This window comes from Erythrolamprus reginae, chromosome 12 (genome assembly GCF_031021105.1).
Source record: "Erythrolamprus reginae isolate rEryReg1 chromosome 12, rEryReg1.hap1, whole genome shotgun sequence".
Lineage (NCBI taxonomy): Eukaryota > Metazoa > Chordata > Lepidosauria > Squamata > Dipsadidae > Erythrolamprus > Erythrolamprus reginae.
Window position 1 is genome coordinate 31,962,977 of NC_091961.1, and position 21,161 is coordinate 31,984,137.

Consider the following 21,161-nt stretch of genomic DNA (forward strand, 5'->3'; position numbering starts at 1 on the left):
AATTAATAAATATTTTTTTTAAAAAAAAAAAGATTACAGTTAGAGTCCTCGGCTTACGACCTCAAATGGGCCCAACATTTCTGTGGTTTAGCGAGATATTTGTTAAGTCAGCTTTGCCTCCATTTTTACGGTTTTCCTTGCCACGGTTGTTAAGCGAATCCCTGCAATTGCTAACCAAGTAACAAGGTTGTTAAGTGCACCTGACTCCCCCGTGGACCTGGCTGTCAGTCAGATGCCAAGCCTCTGAATTTTGATCATGTAACCATGGAGATGCTACAACCGTCGTTCAGTGTGAAAAACGGTCATAAGTCTCTCGTTTCAGTGCTGTTGCAACTCCAAACGGCCACTAAATGGACTTTCGTGATTTGAGGACTGCCCGTACAAGGAAGATAGTACGACACAAAACCTTTTTGTTGGTGTGGCTTTATTTCTGAACGTCAACACAACGTAAACCTTGTGAGCCAGGGGTTGGAGCCCCAATATGGGAGAGACCCCCCTGGCAAGAATTAGCTGCCTTGTTTTCTTTCCCGGCTTCCTGGTGACTGTGGGAAGAAACCTGGGGCTTCGCGGAGTCAACGAAAAGAGGATTTTCGCCAAGGAGGCAAAGCAGCCGTGGATGATGGACCATGAGCTCATCAGCCCCTCTGGGAATAGGGGCCGGTGACGGGGAAGGGCCCTGGAGTCACCCTGGGTGATTCTCTGGGGCAGAGGAAGGATGGCCCACGGCTCGCGGGCTACGAAGAACAGGCCGATGGCAAACCAACCGAAGAGATGGAGATTGTTTTAAGAGCCTGCCCAGCACCAGGAGTGAGATCAAAAGAAGGAGACTTCATGGTGGAAAAAAAATAAAAATTTTATACCAGAAAAAAAGAGAAAAGAATGAGACTTCCAAGGTGGGAAGGTAGCTTCTTGGAGTGACCGGCTCTTCAAAATTTGGCCAGGTAGGTGTCATATGGTCAGGAGGCTCCGAAGAATAGAATTGATCGTTTCCATCTCAGGTCGGTCCCTTTCCCAAGGAACTGCCTTAAAAGTTTGGCTTCCCTTACCAGATTATTCCGTACCGAGAGGTGTACAAACCAGGGTGAAGGGAGCCAACTAAGGGCTTGCTTTGTGCGATTGTGTGTGAGGGTGTGTGTTTTTATCTCTTGTGGGAGGCCTTCCGTCTTGCTCTCCCCTCGATTCAAGATAAAAGTCCATTTTGCCAAGGAGTCCAATTCGCACGGGCAAATTCGGACGATCCAACGAGGGTGGAGGGCGGGGAGAAAGACCCCCGGACCCTCAGAGAATCTGAATGCCCAGTTCCTCGGCGGTCTTCTGCAGCCTGTCCATCACGTTCTCCTCTGGCTCTGGAACGAGGCCGCTGGGCACGGCCGCACGGCTCTCGGAAGGGGTGTTCGCCATCACGTAGTAAACCGTCTCGCTCTCCCCGTGCTCGTTGGTCCTGTTCACCACTCGGATGATCGGGCTGGGAGGGGCGCTCGGGTTGCAGTCCGGAGACTCGCTGGCAGACGGTGGAGCGGAGCTCTCGGTCGGCAGAGAAGAAGCCGGCAAGTCTGTTTCCGCCGGCTCTTCGGTTGGCGAGTCCAGGATGATGCCTTGCAAGCCGCCTTCCGACCCAGCGAGCACCACGCACTGGGCTGCATCATCCAGGGACTCTCCCTGCTTCTCCCGGTCCTTCAACAGCTGCTCCGTCAGCTCCACGCTTTCATACCGAACCAGCTGAAGGCGCATGTACCCGTCCTCATGTTCTTTGTACCTACAGGGAGGGGGTGGCAGAGGGTGAGATTAGCAGGGAACCGAGCCAGCAGGGTGGATAGTTGTTGGCGCCCCACGCCATCAAAGTGAACGCCCCCACACCTTCAAAGCTGCTATTATATTATTATATTATTCTGAAACATAGAAGATTGACGGCAGAAAAAGACCTCCTGGTCCATCTAGCCTGCCCTTATACTATTTCCTGTATTTTATCTTAGGATGGATCTATGTTTATCCCAGGCAGGTTTAAATTCAGTTCCTGTGGATTTACCCACCACGTCCGCTGGAAGTTTGTTCCAAGCATCTACAACTCTTTCAGTCGAATAATATTTTCTCACGTTGCTTCTGATCTTTCCCACAACTCACCTCAGAGTGTGCCCCCTTGTTCTTGGGTTCACTTTCCTATTAAAAACACTTCAATCCTGAACCTTATTTAACTGTTCAGCATATTTAAATGTTTCGATCATGTCCCCCCTTTCCCTTCTGTCCTCCAGACGAGACAGATTGAGTTCATGAAGTCTTTCCTGATAAGTTTTAGGCTTAAGACCTTCCACTGTTTTTGTAGCCCGTCTTTGGACCCGTTCAATTTGATCCATATATTTTTGTAGGTGAGGTGTCCAGAACTGGACACGGTATCCCAAATGGGGTCTCACCAGTGCTCTATACAGCGGGATCACAATCTCCCTCTTCCTGTTTGTTATACCTCTAGCTATGCAACCAAGCATTCTACTTGCTTTCCCTACCGCCAGAATGCACTGTTAGAAACGTAGAAACATAGAAGATTGATGGCAGAAAAAGACCTCCTGGTCCATCTCATCTGCCCTTATACCATTTCCTGTATTTTATCTTAGGATGGATCTATGTTTATCCCAGGCATGTTTAAATTCAGTTCACCCATTTGGAGACTGTCAGAAATCACGACCCCTAAATCCTTCTCTTCTGAAGTTTTTGCTAAAACAGAACGGCCAATACAATACTCAGATTGAAGATTCCTTTTCATATTTTTTTTCATATTGTTTTTTTTTTTAATTTGCTGTACTCCGCCTAGAGTCCGACAGGAGTTGGGCAGCCTATAAATTTAATAAATTAAATTAAATTTAAAAGATTATGAAATGCCCCCCCCCCTCTTTCTTTTCCTTTTGAGCAGAGGGGCTGAAGTGAGAGAGTGAAACTGATTGGTCAAAGGCCTTTGGGCAAAGAAGTCTCCTGCTAGCAGCTTAACAATGTCGGTTGGCGGGCCCCAGGGGAAGAGCCTTCTCTGTGGCGGCCCCAACTCTCTGGAACCAGCTCCCCCCAGAGATTAGAACTGCCCCTACCCTCCTTGCCTTTCGCAAACTCCTTAAAACCCACCTTTGCCGTCAGGCATGGGGGAACTGAAACACCTCCCCCGGGCATGTACAATTTATGCATGGTATGTTTGTGTGCGTGTTTGTTAATAAATGGGGTTCTTTTTAAATCTTTTAAAATATTTTAAATTTATTTGGATTTGTCATGATTTGCTGTATCTTGCTGTGAGCCGCCCCGAGTCTGCGGAGAGGGGCGGCATGCAAATCTAAATAATAAATAAAATAATAAATAAAATAAATAAACAACAAGTCAGTTTCTCCCTGCAATCTGAACTCCGTGCCCTTCCAACAGGGCCACGAAACCACCAAGAACATTTCAGTCCCACCTGAGCCTGGTGTACCTGAAACGAGGGTGACCTGATGGCCATTTGAACTGGTGCTTCTTCCTGAGGTGGACCGTCAGGTTGTTCCCACGTGTGAAACATTTGTCACAGACGTGGCACTTATACCTGGGCTCTGAATCGCCCTGCGGGGGAAGGAGGAGGAGGAGAAGGAGAAGGAGAGAAATAAATGGTTAGACGGGCATGCGCTCGACCTACGGGTGAAACTCCGCTGTTTGGAAAGGATCCAGGTTTTGCTCTTCTGTTTGTCAGTCAAATCTGTGGATTCTGTAAACAACAAATTGGATTTCTAAATATGAAAAAAATAATAGTAATCTCTCGTGTTATTAAGCAGCAACATTTGGCTACCCCAGGTTTTTTGAGAAGGTCTGAGTAAGTAGACAAGTGTCAGATGAAGTCTAAACATCTGGCTGACTGTCCAAACAACAGGAACAGCAACAGGAGGAGGAGGAGGAGAAAGGAGGAGGAGGGGAAGAAGAAGAAGAAGAAGAAGAAGAAGAAGAAGAAGAAGAAGAAGAAGAAGAAGGACAAGAAAAAGAGGAAGAAGAAGGACAAGAAAAAGAGGAAGAGGAGGAGGAAGAGGAAGAAGAAGAAAAAGAGGAGGAAGAAGGAGAAGAAGAAGAGGAGGAGGAAGAGGAAGAAGAAGGAGGAGAAGGAGAAGAGGAAGGAGTAAAAGAAGAAGAAGAAGAAGAGGAGGAGGAAGAGGAAGAAGGAGAAGGAGGAGAAAGAGGAAGAGGAGGAGGAGGAGAAGAGGAGGAGGAAGAAGGTGAAGAAGAAGGTGAAGAAGAAGGTGAAGAAGAAGGTGATGAAGAAGAAGAGGAAGAGGAGGAAGGAGAAGAAGAGGAGGAGGAGGAAGAGGAAGGAGGAGCAGAAAGAGGAAGACGAGGAGGAGAGGAAGAGGAGGAGGAAGAGGAAGAAGAAGGTGAAGAAGAAGAAGAAGAAGAAGAAGAAGAAGAAGAAGAAGAAGAAGAAGAAGAAGAAGAAGAAGAAGAAGAAGAAAGTAGTCCCAGAAGCAGCAAAATTTTGGAAACTCTCTTGATATCTATGATATTTGTAATAGGGGCGATTCAGAGGAAAGAGTGGAAATGAAATGGCTGCTGCTCCAGCTTCTCATCGGCCAGCCCAAGCCGTGTCTCAAGAGCCATCCTGCAAAACCCCAGGCTCCTCCTCACCTCATGAACCTTTTTGTAGTGCAGTTTGATGGAGCAAAGGGATCGGGCGCTGAAGTCGCAGGCTTCGAACTCGCAGCGGTAGCTTGGCTCTTTGCTATGGGTGTCCAAGTGCTTCCGTAGGTCGATCAGATTCTTGCAGCTGTTGGACGGATCATGCAAAGAGGGCATTTTAAATCCCGGCCCAAACAGGACAATGTGACTGCGTGTAAGGTGGCAGCAATCAGAAGTCATAAAATGCACACTCCCCTTTTTGGGTTCCTCGACACCCTTTGTAAACTCTTAAGGCAGCTGCTGCACCACCATTTCAGTTGGCGAAGGAACAGCAGAAGGATTTGGCTTTGCGGACTGCTCTCCTTCCCGAGGCGCCCTCCACCACCTGGCCTCCGGCCTTACCTGTGGTCACAATAGTTGCACTTGTAAGGCCGCTCTTCGCTGTGCCTGAAGCGGATGTGGTTGCGGAGTGAGGAGGGCAGAGGGCAGGTCATGTCACAGAGGGGGCACTTGTAGTGGTTGACTGCTCAAGAAACCAGAAACACACACGTGTCAAAAGAGGTAATTCCTGGAGGGAAAGTTCACCAAGAAGTGAGAGAGGAAAGGGGTGGGGTGGGACGCTTCCTCGTGGCCTCTTACCGTGATTTCTCATATGGTCCCTCAGCAACCTCTCCGTGGCAAACCTTTTGGAGCAGTGGGAACATTGGAATCGCTGTTCTGTGAAGCAGAGGCAGAAACTAAAGGGCATGTCTCGTTTGGAGCGAGTTTTTCTCAGCAATCGCTTAGGACAATTTCCCCTAAAGTTCATCACAGTTTTAACTAGGAAACAGCATCCTAAACAAATAATTCCCTCAACACTGTCGGACTTTCTACTAAATCTGCACTTCTATTCTACTAGTTTTTCTCATCATTCCTATCACCCATTTCCTCCCATGTTGACTGTATGACTGTAACTTGTTGCGTATATCCTAAGATTTTTATTAATATTGCTTCTTCATTGACCCCTATGACAATCATTAGAATAGAATAGAATTTTTATTGGCCAAGTGTGATTGGACACCCAAGGAATTTGTCTTGGTGCATATGCTCTCAGCGTACATAAAATAAAATATGCATTTGTCAAGAATCATGTGGTACGACACTTAATGATTGTCATAGGGGTCAAATAAGCAATGAAGAAGCAATATTAATAAAAATCTTAGGATATAAGCCACAAGTTACAGTCGTACAGTCAACATGGGAGGAAATGGGTGATAGGAATGATGAGAAAAACTAGTAGAATAGAAGGGCAGATTTAGTAGAAAGTCTGACAGTGTTGAGGGAATTATTTGTTTAGTAGAGTGATGGCGTTCGGAAAAAAACCTGTCCTTGTGTCTAGTTGTCTTGGTGTGCAGTGCTCTGTAGCGACGTTTTGAGGGTAGGAGTTGAAACAATTTGTGGCCAGGATGTGAGGGGGTCAGTAAATATGATTCTTGACAAATGTATATTTTATTTTATGTACGCTGAGAGCATCTGCACCAAGACAAATTCCTTGTGTGTCCAATCACACTTCGCCAATAAAATTCTATTCTATTCTATTCTATTCTATTCTATTCTAAACTAAGCCAAATCCAAAATTGCTAGAGAGTTCCTGGAAGCTGGGCATTCGGGCAAATTAGCCATCAACATGCACAGCGAGATAAACAACATCTACATACCATTTAAAAGAGGCAATTAAAAAAAATCTAAAAAGGAAACAAGCAGACATAAACACCTCCTCACCAGTGGTTAACACTCAAATGAGCAGAGATTAATATCAAGCTTAATACCAGACCCACAATCAAGCAGGAAACAACAGGCCAATCAAGGAACTAACAAGGGATAGGGTGCGTGTGTATGTGACTAATTGCCGTGGCTCCATGGAGTTTCCTGTGCTCTTCGGGAAATTCCGATACCCCTACTGCTTTGGGGGCCTGGAAGGGTAGTGAAAAAGAGGGGCACCATCAGGTTTCCTGGGAAATATACTGCTCAAAAAAATAAAGGGAACCCTCAAATAACACATCCTAGATCTGAATGGATGAAATATTCTCATTGGCTACTTTGTTCTGTACAAAGTTGGATGTGCACAACAGCAGGTGAAATGGATTGTCCATCAGTGTTGCTTCCTAAGTGGACAGTTTGATTTTACAGAAGTTTGAATTACTTGGAGTTGTATTGTGTTGTTGAAGTGTTCCCTTTATTTTTTTGAGCAGTGTAATTGCTTTAATATAAAATTTTCCATATACGCATCTTTGGTTTCTCACTGGGACCATTGTAAAAGGAATAAGAAACAAGAAAACATTTTAATTTTTTTTTTAAAAAAGGCAAAGCTTTATTTTCCAATAAAAAAATAAGACAAGAGCTTCCTCTTTTGACGAAAAACCAAGTTACAGCTACTTAATAAGGAATAACCTATGTAAATTTTAAAAAAGGACTGCAGAAAACATCGAATTACATTTGTTTATCCCACTTAGCCATTTTACAAATTGAAAAATAAAAGAATAATTTTCCCGGAGACTGAGTAAAAAAGGAAGATAAGTTTAGAATTTCAAATGTAGATTCTCCAAATAGTCAAAAAACTCTGGTAAAAATGTATCAGCCCACACAACTCTATCTCTTTTAAAAGCTTGAACAAACTATAATACCGGTAACTGTCCAAAAATATGTTAGGATCTGAAGCGTTATCTTTCAATAAATCTATACAAAGGGACTTTGATCCAGTTCCAGATTTGTTAACCCATCCAAAAAAATATTGTTCCCTTTGTGGTTTTTTTGAGCAGTGTAGTTGGGTAATGAAACATCTACAACAAATCCACCAAGATCAGTGAGAAACATAGAAACATAGAAAACTGACGGCAGAAAAAGACCTCATGGTCCATCTAGTCTGCCCTTTTACTATTTCCTGTATTTTATCTTACAATGGATCTATGTTTATCCCAGGCATGTTTAAATTCAGTTATTGTGGATTTATCTACCACGTCTGCTGGAAGTTTGTTCCAAGGATCTACTACTCTTTCAGTAAAATAATATTTTCTCATGTTGCTTTTGATCTTTCCCCCAACTAACCTCAGATTGTGTCCCCTTGTCCTTGTGTTCACTTTCCTATTAAAAACACTTCCCTGCTGAACCTTATTTAACCCTTTAACATATTTAAATGTTTCGATCATGTCCCCCCTTTTCCTTCTGTCCTCCAGACTGGACAGATGGAGTCCATGAAGTCTTTCCTGATACGTTTTATACTTAAGACCTTCCACCATTCTTGTAGCCCGTCTTTGGACCCGTTCAATTTTGTCAATATCTTTTTGTAGGTGAGGTCTCCAGAACTGGACACAGTATTCCAAATGTGGTCTCACCAGCGCTCTATATAAGGGGATCACAATCTCCCTCTTCCTGCTTGTTATACCTCTAGCTACGCAGCCAAGCATCCTACTTGCTTTTCCTACCGCTCCTTGTGAGCCTCAAGGAGCCCACAATTTCCTCTCTCCCAGATGTCCACTCCCTTTCTAGGGTTTGTAACTCACACCTTAACTAGACCTGAACCCATTGTTGGCTAGCAAGCCTGACCAACCCTGTACAGTTCAGGGCTAAACGTGATGATGGCGCTCGGGTACTCACGTTCTAAAGCAGTCTGCCGGCGGATATGATCAAAGAACTTAGTGTTGTTGGAGAACATGCCACCACAAGTGGGACAAGCCACCACTTTCTCCTGGGTGTGGCTGCGCAGATGTTCCCGCAACTTGCATCGGCCTTTGAAGGTGCAGTCACACTCTGGAACAAAGAAAGGCAACGCTGGAGTGTTCCAAGCTGGTGCAAGCCAAAAACTTCCCTGGCATGTTTTGACTTAATGCTTTGAGCTTGGCAGGAATGAGTATCTTAGAAACCCTGGCATTCTACGTTAACTTTTTAAAATGGATTTTTGAGGAACTGTTTCATTTTTTATCTGCATGAAATGTCGGATAATTCTCCTCTCATAAATTACCTAACAGTCACAAGATGATATGTTTGAGTATATTTATTTATTTGCACTGTGGTAAGTAACACATGGGTGTCAACAGACTCAAACTCAACCCTGATAAGACGGAGTGGCTGTGGGTCTTGCCTCCCAAGGACAATTCCATCTGTCCGTCCATCACCCTGGGGGGGGAATTATTGACCCCCTCGGAGAGGGTCCGCAACTTGGGCATCCTCCTCGATCCACAGCTCACATTAGAAAAACATCTTTCAGCTGTGGCGAGGGGGGCGTTTGCCCAGGTTCGCCTGGTGCACCAGTTGCGACCCTATCTGGACCGGGACTCACTGCTCACAGTCACTCATGCCCTCATCACCTCGAGGCTCGACTACTGTAACGCTCTCTGCATGGGGCGACCTTTGAAAAGTGTTCGGAAACTTCAGATCGTGCAGAATGCAGCTGCGAGAGCAATCATGGGCTTCCCCAAATATGCCCATGTTACTCCAACACTCCGCAGTCTGCATTGGTTGCCGATCAGTTTCCGTTCACAATTCAAAGTGTTGGTTATGACCTATAAAGCCCTTCATGGCACCGGACCAGAATATCTATGAGACCGCCTTCTGCTGCACGAATCCCAGTGACCGATTAGGTCCCACAGAGTGGATCTTCTCTGGGTCCCGTCAACTAAACAATGTCGGTTGGCGGGCCCCAGGGGAAGAGCCTTCTCTGTGGCGGCCCCGACCCTCTGGAACCAGCTCCCCCCAGAGATTAGAACTGCCCCTACCCTCCTTGCCTTTCGCAAACTCCTTAAAACCCACCTTTGTCGTCAGGCATGGGGGAATTGAGATATCTCCCCCGGGCCTATATAATTTATGTATGGTATGTTTGTAGGTATGTCTGCTTAAAAATGGGTTTTTTAAACTATTTTAAATTTTAAATTGTAAATTATTAGATTTGTCAGGAACTGTTTTTATTGTGTTGTGAGCCACCCTGAGTCTACGGAGAGGGACGGCATACAAATCCAATTAATTAATTAATTAATTAATTGATTGATTGATTGATTGATACAAATCCAATAAATAAATAAATAAACATTTTACTGGGGAAAAGCAAACAGATGATAAAACGTGCGAATCATGGAAACAGCATTTATAGATTGTATTTTAAAAATGCACACCGATTACTTTTTTAACACAATGTTGTATCTGCATACAGGCAATCTTCACCTTAGAGCACGATTGGGAACAGAATTTCCATTGCTAAAGTAGGTGGTTCTGGCCAACGAATGTTAAGCTAGCCACTGGCCAACGAATGTGTGGTATGTTTGTGGCTTGTATCCGAATGAATGATTTATTAATGTTTTAGCCTTTTTTAGAATGGTTTTAGATTAGTCATTTATATTAATTGGATTTCAGATATGTTATTGTATACTGGTTTTTTGATGCGAGCCGTCCCGAGTCCACGGAGAGGGATGGCAGACATATCCAATAAATAAATAAATGTTATTGTGAGGATGGTGCAATGGCCGTTGTGCAATGGCCGTTGTGTGAGGCCCAGTTGTACCTTTTTTTTCAGTGCTATTATAACTTCAAATGGACACTAAACGTGTTAAGGACTACCTGTATCTATAGGTATTAGTCTAAGAATATTTTTCTTGACAACAGGAAAAGTTTGAGCAGTTAAAAAAACAATTCAACCAGCAAATGTTCTATAACTGGGGTCTGGAGAAGGGCAGCATAGAAATCCAAGTAACAAAGGAAGGAAGGAAAAGGAAGGAAGGAAGTTCTTCCCTCTCCCCCCCAAAAAAATTCAGGACCTTAGTTTCATAGGGCCAGAGAAGAGGTAGGAAAGTCTTGTGCAGGGGGTCCCCAAACTTGGCAACTTGTGGACTTCAACTCCCAGAATTCCACAGCCAGCTGTAGCCCACAAGTTGTAAAGTTGCCAAGGTTGGAGACCCCTGTTCTATAATTCAAGATCAGTTCTTACCTTTCCACCCACAGAAGACTATGTGGTTCATTTTTCCAATCGCCTTGTACTCTGTGCAGAAACTGTGGTCTTCCACGTGCCTGTAGAACCACTCGGGATTATCGAACGCTCGCTGGAAACAAGAAAAGGAAGGATATATTCTGAGCACACACCCAGTTTATCAGCCAATAAATAGATCCTGTGATGCAGGGCTCACCAACCTTGGCAACTTTAAGACTTGGGGACTTTAAGTCCCAGTTTTAAGTGTTAAGGTTGCCAAAGTTGGAGAACCCTGCGTTAAAGAATGTATTCCCATAATTTTTTGCAATGGATGGCTGTGAAAGTTGGATCATAAGGAAGGCTGAGCGCCAAAGAATGGAGGCCATTGAACTCTGGTGCTGGAGAAGATTATTATTATTATTATTATTATTATTATTATTATTATTATTATTATTATTATTATTATTATTGTTTATTGGATTTGTATGCCGCCCCTCTCTGCAGACTCGGGGCGGCTAACAACAGTGGTAAAACAACATGAACAATCCAATTAATAAAAACAACTAAAAAACCCTTATTATTATTAAAAAAAAAAAAACAACCCATACACACAAACATACCATGCACAACTTGTAATGGCCTAGGGGGAAAGGATAACTTAACTCCCCCATGCCTGGCGACAAAGGTGGGTCTTGAGTAATTTGCGAAAGACAAGGAGGGTGGGGGCCGTTCTAATCTCTGGGGGGAGTTGGTTCCAGAGGGCCGGGGCCGCCACAGAGAAGGCTCTTCCCCTGGGGCCCGCCAAATGACATTGTTTGGTCGACGGGACCTGGAGAAGGCCAACTCTGTGGGACCTTATCGGCCGCTGGGATTCGTGCGGTAGAAGGCGGTTCTGGATGTATTCTGGCCCAATGCCATGTAGGGCTTTAAAGGTCATTACCCACACTTTGAATTGTGACCGGAAACCAATCGGCAGCCAGTGCAGAAACGTGTTGCAGAAACGTGGGCGAATCTAGGAAGCCCCACGAAGGCTCTCGCAAGTCTGTTGGACTGCAAGGCGATCCAACTGGTCAGTCCTAGAGGAGATCAACCCCTGACCGCTCTTTAGAAGGCCAGATCCTGAAAGTGAACTCAAATACTTTGGCCACCTAATGAGAAGGAAGGACCCACTGGAGAAGAGCCCAATGCTGGGAACGATTGAAGGCAAAAGAAGAAGGGGATGGCAGAGAACAAGGTGGGTGGATGGAGTCACCGAAACAGTCGGCATGAGTTAAATGGACTCCAGAGGACGGTAGAAGACAGGAGGGCCTGGAGGATCGTTGTCCATGGGGTCACAAGGGGTCGGACATGGCTTCGCAACTAACAACCACAACAACAACATGCCCTTAAATCAATATTGCACTTTCTAAAAGCTTAATAAATCCCATCCAGGAGTCATTCAGTAGCTCTGCATACACATGGAAGTTTACAAGCACTCATGCCCTCATCACCTCGAGGTTCGATTACTGCAACGCTCTCTACATGGGGCTACCTTTGAAAAGTGTTCGGAAACTCCAGATCGTGCAGAATGCGGCTGCGAGAGCCATCGTGGGGCTTCCTAGATTCGCCCACATTTCTGCAACACTCCGCGGCCTGCACTGGCTGCCGATCGGTTTCCGGTCACAATTCAAAGTGTTGGTCATGACCTTTAAAGCCCTTCATGGCATTGGGCCAGAATACATCCAGAACCGCCTTCTACCGCACGAATCCCAGCGGCCGATAAGGTCCCACAGAGTTGGCCTTCTCCGGGTCCCGTCGACCAAACAGTGTCGTTTGGTGGGCCCCAGGGGAAGAGCCTTCTCTGTGGCGGCCCCGGCCCTCTGGAATCAACTCCCTGCAGAGATTAGAACGGCCCCCACCCTCCTTGTCTTTCGCAAACTCCTCAAGACCCACCTTTGTCACCAGGCATGGGGGAGTTAGGATATTCCTTCCCCTAGGCCATTACAAGTTATGTATGGTATGTTTGTGTGTATGTTTGGTTTTTATAATAAGGGTTTTTAGTTGTTTTATTAAATTGGATTGTTACATGTTGTTTTTTATCCTTGTGGTTAGCCGCCCCGAGTCTGCGGAGAGGGGCGGCATACAAATCCAATAAATAAATAAATAAATCTCAGGGAAACGTAATCTTTAAAATCTGGGTAACGATAATCTGTGTCCTCCTTAACGTGGCTCCATTCACTAAATTTCTTGTGAGAGCATGTCAAGGCATTCATCGTTTTCTGGTTGTTACACAATTTTACACTTCCCTGGAGGTTTCAACCAGTGACCTGGAATGAAAGGCGGGGAGGGAGGGGAGGAAGGGGGCAGCTATAGTTTTAGAGGTCAATTTCTAAAATGAATACAGGGAGGCATCAACTTGCGACAATTCATTTAGTGACCATTCAAAGTTGCAACGGCACGGAGAAAAGTGACTTATGAAAGTTTTTCACACTTTCATAAGTTCACCCGGGAGCCACGTGACAACTTTGTTACTAACTTAATAACTATAATTATGTTCATTAAATAGCAAAACATATTCCAAGTATCTTCCACAGGCACATCATTCTGTACATATTTCGCAACGATGCTTCTGTGAATTCAAATTTGAATTGGGCGTGGGGTGTTCTGAAAAACATTCCTGCATTGTTTTCAGGATAACTGGAAGGAGAAGTGGATCCTTTTGCATAATCTCTTCAATAATTTATACAATTCATTTTGGTCTGATCAAGCAATGTACTTAGATCCATCCCGCAGTCATCCCAGCGCGCCAAGAATCTGTATGAACCTCAGGAGCTGGCTGTGTACCCTTGCATTGTACAATACATCGAACAGAACAGCCAATTTGAGCTTCGGTTTCGCTTTGCTACCATGTTTCCCCCAAAATATGTCTTATATTTTTATTTAACCCTGAAATAAGTGCTTGGCCTTATTGCCATGCACTCAAAGGCCCAGTTGGGCGTATTATCAGGGGATGCCTTCTTTTGGGGGAAACGGGGTATCTATCTCTCTCTCTCTATTCTATCTCTCTCTCTCTCTCTCCCCCTACCTACCGTATCTACCTACCTACCTACCTACCTACCATCTATCTATCTATCTATCTATCTATCTATCTATCTATCTATCTATCTATCTATCTATCTACCTACCTACTGTATCTACCTACCTACCTACCTACCTATCTACTATCTATCTATCTATCTATCTATCTATCTATCTATCTATCTATCTACCTATCTACCTACCTTCCTACTGTATCTACCTACCTACCTACCTACCATCTATCTATCTATCTACCTACCTACCTACTGTATCTACCTACCTACCTACCTATCTATCTATCTATCTATCTATCTATCTATCTATCTATCTATCTATCTATCTATCCATCTCCTTCCCTTCCTTCCCCGGAAATAAGACTCTGTCTTATATTTTTATTGAACCCTGAAATAAGTGCTTGGCCTTATTGCCATGCACTCAAAGGCCCGATTGGGTTTATTATCAGGGGAGATCTTATTTTGGGGAAAACAGGGTATCTCTCTCTATCTATCTATCTATCTATCTATCTATCTATCTATCTATCTATCTATCTATCTATCTATCTATCCATCTCATTCACTTCCTTCCCCAAAAATAAGACTCTGTCTTGTATTTTTATTGAACCCTGAAATAAGTGCCCGGCCTTATTGCCATGCACTCAAAGGCCCGATTGGGTTTATTATCAGGGGAGATCTTATTTTCAGGGAAACAGGGTAGATGCCAGGCTGTCATAAATTATGGGGGAGAAGGAACTGCTGGAATCCCAGGGAAGGGGTGAAAACAAAGCCAATCATTGTGCCATCCTGAGACATCAGCTCGTCACGCCAAGGCCAGAGGCCTGGGAAGAGAAATACCACAGCTGATTACCTAGCCGTGACAAATAAATATTTTAAATGTATTTGGACAATATGGTGAGGAATGGCGAAGGAGAAGGTTAACTTCCCACGCAAACATTAGTTCTGGATTTGCTGTACTCAGCGAAGGGCTGCAATTTTTTTTACTACCGCACTTTGGGTGTGGCTTATTTTGTGGGTGTGGCTTGCCAGCCATGTGACCAGGTGGGAGTGATTGACGATCATGCAACCAGGGGGTGGCTTAAAGGTCATGTGACTAGCTTAAAGGAAGCCAACTTGACGTCACTCACGTCAAGGGTTTGGGTTAGGGTGCCTGGCCTCCCCTCCCCTGAAAGAGATAATAATAATAATAATAATAATAATAATAATAATAATAATAATAATGATAATAAATTGGATTTGTATGCCTCCCCTCTCCGTAGACTCATAGATCCAATTTTCCTCTCTATTTACTATTACTGAACATCCAGAATATACTATTTAATTCTATGTAGATATGCCATATGTGTACATACATATTATACACAGGCACACAAAAATATACATTATCTACTATATAAACTGTATGTGTATGTACATGCACGCACAGCTCTTCTAAAATTATACACATTCAACTTCATTTACTGCGATAGGAAAAAGATACCCGGAGCCCAGAAGGGAAAAAAAGAAAAAAAATCATTTTTTTTTCCTACTGGTTCTGCGTACCTGACCAAAATTTTTCTACCGGTTCTGCGTGCCTGACCATACCTGTAGGAGACCACCACTGGCTGAACTGTAATCACTTGGTCTTTAGTAAAAGTAAATGGGAGTCAAGAGTACAGTGATACCTCGTCTTACAAACGCCTTGTCATACAAACTTTTCGAGATACAAACCCGGGGTTTAAGATTTTTTTGCCTCTTCTTACAAACTATTTTCACCTTACAAACCCACCCCCACCGCTGGGCTGCCCCACCTCCGGACTTCCGTTGCCAGCGAAGCACCCGTTTTTGTGCTGCTGGGATTCCCCTGAGGCTCCTCTCCATGGGAAACTCCACCTCCTCCGGACTTCCGTGTTTTTGTGATGCTGCAGGGGAATCCCAGCAGCACAAAAACGGGTGCTTCGCTGGCAACGGAAGTCCGGAGGTGGGGTTTCCCAGTGAGGGGAGCCTCAGTGAAATCCCAGCATCGCAAAAACACAGAGGTCCGGAGGTGGGGCTTCGAGGACTTCGGTGTTTTTGTGGTGCTGCAATGTTACTGCTGCACTCGTTTTTACGATGCTGGGATTCCCCTCCGGGGATTTCCCTGCAGCATCGCAAAAACACAGAAGTCCGGAGGTGGGGTTTCCCATGGAGGGGAGCCTCAGGGGAATCCCAGCAGCGCAAAAACGGGCACTTCGGCTGGCAAAGGGGGTGAATTTTGGGCTTGCACACATTAATCGCTTCTCCATTGATTCCTATGGGAAACATTGTTTCGTCTTACAAACTTTTCACCTTAAGAACCTTGTCCCGGAACCAATTAAGTTTGTAAGACAAGGTGTCACTGTATTTCTTTCCTAAGTCAGGGCAGGTGTGACCACATCCCTGGGAAAGACCATCCGTCTTCCCAGCCCATTTCTTACCTCACAGTATTCCCAAAGACAGAGGAAGTTCTCTTGGATCTCAGGGATTATGTTCCGGCTTTGAAAGTCCAGCTGGCAGGTAGATAAGTCGGATTGGCTCTGTAAGGCATGCATCCCCCACTGCTTCAGCTTGGTGTGGTAACAGTGGAAGTAGACATGACGGACGAGCTCTGCGGGACTCTCGGGGGAACAAAAGCCACACTCCTGCCAGAGGCAAGCGTATTCTTCTGGGGAGGGAAAACAGAAAGTTCACAGAGCAAGCACGAAGATTTGCCTGCGAGAGACAGATTTGCAAATTTCCAACTCTCCCATTTCTGGATGAGATTTATAAAACCGAAGCTCTTCTGATTTAACACTAAATTATCTGCTGCACGAATCCCAGCGATCAGTTAGGTCCCACAGAGTGGATCTTCTCCGGGTCCCGTCAACTAAAGAATGTCGCTTGGCGAGACCCAGGGGAAGAGCCTTCTCTGTGGCGGCCCCGGCCCTCTGGAACCAACTCCCCCCAAAGATTAGAATTGCCCCCACCCTCCTTGCCTTTCGTAAGCTGCTTAAAACCCACCTCTGTCGTCAGGCATGGGGGAATTGAGACCCTCTTCCCCCTAGGCCTTTACAATTCTATGCATGGTATGTATGTATGTATGTATGTTTGGGTTTTTTTATATTAATGGGCTTTTAATTATTTCTAACATCAGACTACTATTGTACACTGCTTTATTGTTGCTGTTAGCCGCCCCGAGTCTCCGGAGAGGGGCGGCATACAAATTCAAAAAATAAAATAAAATAAAATAAAATAAATAAATAAATCTTTTTAAGTAAAAAAAAGAACCCAGGAAAAGTAACTTTCTCAAACTTTTCTCAACTAATCTCCCTTTCTTTAGCTGCTTGATGCCCTTTCAAACTCAGTTTAGATTAATCCTGCCTTCTCCAACTGTCCCTTGACCACAGCAATTCTCACCTTCATCTGCTTCAAGTTTACACGGATAGAAGTTAACTAAGGTAGTGAGGGGGCTGCAACTTCTCCCTTGCAATTCTAGTGGGAGCTTTGGGCAAACCCCAATGACTTACAGGACCATCTGCAATAAGAAAGGCCAATTGGCTAGCTGCCTGGCACTGAACCAGAAAGGTAATTTAAAGTAGTATTGGTTTTCTAATGAAACCAATCCATTCTTCTAACAAGGAGGAGGAAGGGAATTGATCAGGGGTCCCCAAACTTGGCGACTTTGAGACTTTTGGACTTCAGTTCATTATTTAAGTGTACGTAGAGGACAATGGAGTTAAATGGAGAAGGACCTTGGTTGATTTTTTTAGTGCACCGTGTAGTCCAGGGATCCCCAAATTTGGCAACTTTAAGACTTGTGCACTTCAGCTCATTATTTCAGTTTAAGTAGAGGACAACGGAGTTAAATGGAGAAGGGCGTCAGTTGATTTTTTTATTTTTCAGTGCACCGTGTAGTACAGGGATCCCCAACATGGCAGCTTTAAGACTTGTGGACTTCAACTCCCAGAATTCTCCAGCCAGCTATGCTTGTGGGGAATTCTGGGAGTTGAAATCCACAAGTCTTAATTATTTATTTATTAGATTTGTATGCTGCCCCTCTCTGGAGACTCGGAACCAAACTTAAAGTTGCCAAGTTTGAAGACCTCTGGAATAAAGAGAAGCATTGAGCCAATTTTCAGAGGAACGCCACACGGCTCATATTAAAAGCAAATAAGTGTCACAGCGATGTCCAAGGAGGTCAAAAAAGTCAGGGGGATGGACCCAACCCTTTTTATCTGCATCATAGCTTGACATCCTGCAACCTCTCCTGGAAGACTCGGTTGCATTGAGAACCAAACCTGCCCCACGTGCCCCTTACCAAGAGAATCCATTTCACTGTCCTCCTCCTTGCCCTGCAGATGCTGCTGTAGGTGCTGGGAAACGTGTTCGCAAAACTCTTCCATCTTCGAGGCCACGAAACTGCAGATTTCCCATTCACACTGTAGGACCAAAGTCTCTTTCTCCCCCGTCTTCCCAGGAGGCATGGCCACAACCCTGCGGGACAATCAGAGAAAGATGGTGGTGGTGTCTCTCTCACATCCCAAAGGAGGTCTTCCGTCCCCTGACCCCCAGCCTTGGAAAGGGGCTGATGGGAAGAACTGGAATTCTTCCCAACGCACCTCCCAACTCCAACTATCCTGCGGACTTTACGGTCTTTAGAAAAGCATCCTGGTCTAATTCCGCAATTGCGACGATTTGCTGTGAGGAAGAGCTTCAGAGCAAGCCGTCTGCAATGAATTTCCAGCCAAGTCACAACGAAAGTCCTTCAGTCCGAGTCTACGGAAAGGGGCGGCAAAGAAATCTAATAAATAATAAAATAATAATAATAGTCCAAAGGGCAGGGCAGGCAATAAAGAAAAAAAAGGATAAATAAATGCACATACATATATTATAATATATGCATCGTATGCTATACGGTGTTACATATATATTACCTATGGTTATACAGTATATTCTATAGACATACTGTGTATAGCAGGGGTGGGCAATGTTGGCTCTTCTATGACTTGTGGACTTCAACTCCCAGAATTCCTGAGCCAATCATGCTAAGTCAGGAATTCTGGGAGTTGAAGACCACATGTCATAGAAGAGGTAACTTTGCCTACCCTAGTGTATGGTATAGACAACATTTACAAACAAAATGCTACGGATGGATGGCTTGTTGGGAGAGTTTTGCGCATGCCCACCCACCCAGGACGCTTCTGCACATGCCCAGAAGCTTCTGCGCATGCACAGAAGCATTGTGCAAACTGGTAGAAAAATCATTTACAAGCCACCACTAGATGGATGGATGGATGCATGGATGGATACAGATAGATGATAAATAGATAGATAGTTAGATAGTTAGATAGATAGATAGATAGATAGATAGATAGATAGATAGATAGATAGATAGATGATAGATAGATGATAGATAGATGATAGATAGATATATAGATAGATAGATATATAGATAGATAGATAGATAGATAGATAGATAGTTATAGATTAGAAAAAGAGATGAGAGAGAGAGAGAGAGAGAGAAACAGACAGACAGAGGGAGATAAAATAAGGGAGAATATCTAAATTTATTTTCACAATTTTTGTGGTTTTTATAGGCTGCCCAAAGCTGGAGCAGGCAGCCATACCGAATCAAATACAAATTAAATTATAAAGTACATACTACTAAAAACACGCAAACATACATGCTATATAACATAACACAATGGACTACATTTTACATTATCTACATATATAATATTATATAATATCATATAAAATAATATACAATGTTAGTCTCCCTTTCTGGTGGGGGGTGGTTTTTTTTGGCCCCTCCTGAGAAAAACAAAGCACCTTCCCCGACCCGGAGTCCTCCAGAATAAAGCCGGACATGAGTTCCACTAATCCCCCACCGGCTCGGCCAAGGCCAAGGCTCCGCATAGCTTGAAAGCCCACCTGGCCAAATGGCCCCCTCACCCCGGCCATCCACTGAGCCGCTCCCTCCCTCCCTCCCCGGTGCCTCGCCCTTCCGTACGGCGTCCACTCACACCCACCAGGCGGAACGGAAGACAGGTCCCCGCTCGAGGCTTCTCGAGGCGAAAAAACGGAGTCTGGGGGAACAAAAACGCCCTCCGATTCGGGGAGCCAAGGCCCGGGGGCACCCACTAGGCCGCGTTTCCATAGTTACCGAGTGTTTCCCGGCCGTCCGACGTCCGACGCGACCAAACTCCCCCCCTCCCCACAACCTGCGTGCTCACGAGCCGCTCGGATTAATTTTGCCAGCCAATGAAGGCGCCGGAGGCGCACGAAGCAGCCAATGGCGTGTCTATAGGAGGGCGGGACCTAGCCGGCCTGTCAAAACATCAAGAGAGCATCGCGGGGTTAGGTCCGACACAGAAACGAAGGTTCTTGAGAGATGGTTCCGGGTTTAATGGGATTATTGCTTATACAGTACTATGTTTTTTTATGTTTTAAATTGTTCTTTTAACATTAGATTTGTACATTGTGTATTGTTGTGAGCCGCTCCGAGTCTTCGGAGAGGGGCGGCATACAAATCTAATAAATTATTATTATTATTGTTGTTGTTATTATTGTTGTTGTTGTTGTTATTATTATTGTTGTTGTTGTTGTTGTTGTTGTTATTATTATTATTATTATTATTATTATTATTATTATTATTATTATTATTATTATTATTATTATTATTATTATTATTATTATTGGTTCACCCAAACCTGCTCCGTGGGGAAAGCCTCCATTTAGTTTTGCAGGCTAAGAAACCAAAGATTAAGAGATAATAAAAAGATGAAGGAAGGTGTTTTGTGGTCCAGAATTGTTGTAAACTTTGGTGCAAGTTACAAGGCTCTTCTCACTATTTCCCTTGCCCCATACCGTTCCTACTGTTGGAAGAATGTTTATTTATTTTATTTTATTTGTTTGTCAAACATGTACAAGGTAGCAAGTATAGGTATAAACATAAGCACAGATAAATGAGGACAATAGAACAGTAACACAAGGATGTTAGGCAGGATGGTGAGCTTATGCACACCCCTTAGAAGGACAAAACAAACCAGTGACAAACCAGTGTGCACAGCAGTGTGTAGCAGCTGCCAAAAAAGCCAACACAGTTCTAGGCTGCATTAACAGAGGGAAAGAATCAAGATCACATGAAGTGTTAATACCGCTTATATCCTAAGATTTTTATTAATATTGCTTCTTCATTGCTTATTTGACCCCCTATGACAATCATTAAGTGTTGTACCACATGATTCTTAACAAATGTATATTTTATTTTATGTACGCTGAGAGCATATGCACCAAGACAAATTCCTTGTGTGTCCAATCACACTTGGCCAATAAAATTCTATTCTTTTCTTTTTCTTTCTTCTTTATAAGGCCTTGGCAAGGCCACACTTGGAATACTGCATTCAATTTTGGTCACCACAATGCAAAAAGGATATCGAGACTAGAAAAAGAAGAAAAGAGCAACAAAAATGATTAGGGGACTGGAGGCTAAAATATATGAAGAATGGTTGCAGGAATTGGGCATGGTTAATTTAATGAAAAGAAGGACCAGGGGAGACATGATAGCAGTGTTC

General features: G+C 44.2%; 1 protein-coding gene across 8 annotated transcripts; it reads right to left on the reverse strand.

The window, feature by feature from the left end:
• Positions 1-407: 407 nt before the first annotated feature.
• On the reverse strand, positions 408-19,843 carry HINFP (histone H4 transcription factor). Of its 8 annotated transcripts, none has more exons than XM_070765911.1 (11): positions 19,751-19,843; positions 18,204-18,385; positions 17,903-18,078; positions 16,044-16,270; positions 10,559-10,670; positions 8,239-8,391; positions 5,245-5,322; positions 5,008-5,128; positions 4,615-4,753; positions 3,443-3,567; positions 408-1,756 (listed from the first exon to the last, which is right to left on the reverse strand). In XM_070765911.1, the coding sequence occupies exons 3-11, from the start codon at positions 18,066-18,068 to the stop codon at positions 1,279-1,281; spliced, it is 1,599 nt and encodes a 532-aa protein (XP_070622012.1). In that variant the 5' UTR covers positions 18,069-18,078; positions 18,204-18,385; positions 19,751-19,843; the 3' UTR covers positions 408-1,278. The 8 variants fall into 8 exon arrangements, with proteins under 8 accessions (XP_070622012.1, XP_070622009.1, XP_070622006.1 ...); XM_070765908.1 differs by having other exon boundaries at positions 18,204-18,360; positions 19,751-19,832; XM_070765905.1 differs by having other exon boundaries at positions 18,204-18,347; positions 19,617-19,827.
• Positions 19,844-21,161: the final 1,318 nt, after the last annotated feature.

Coding starts and splice junctions, on each gene's coding strand:
- HINFP (XM_070765905.1), bottom strand. CDS start 19,744: ATGGAAACGCGGCCTAGTGGGTGCCCCCGGGCCTTGGCTCCCCGAATC. Junction 18,079..18,203: donor AGGATAGTTGGAGTTGGGAG/GTGCGTTGGGAA, acceptor ATTGTCCCGCAG/GGTTGTGGCCATGCCTCCTG. Junction 5,323..8,238: donor CCGGCAGACTGCTTTAGAAC/GTGAGTACCCGA, acceptor TCTGCTTCACAG/AACAGCGATTCCAATGTTCC.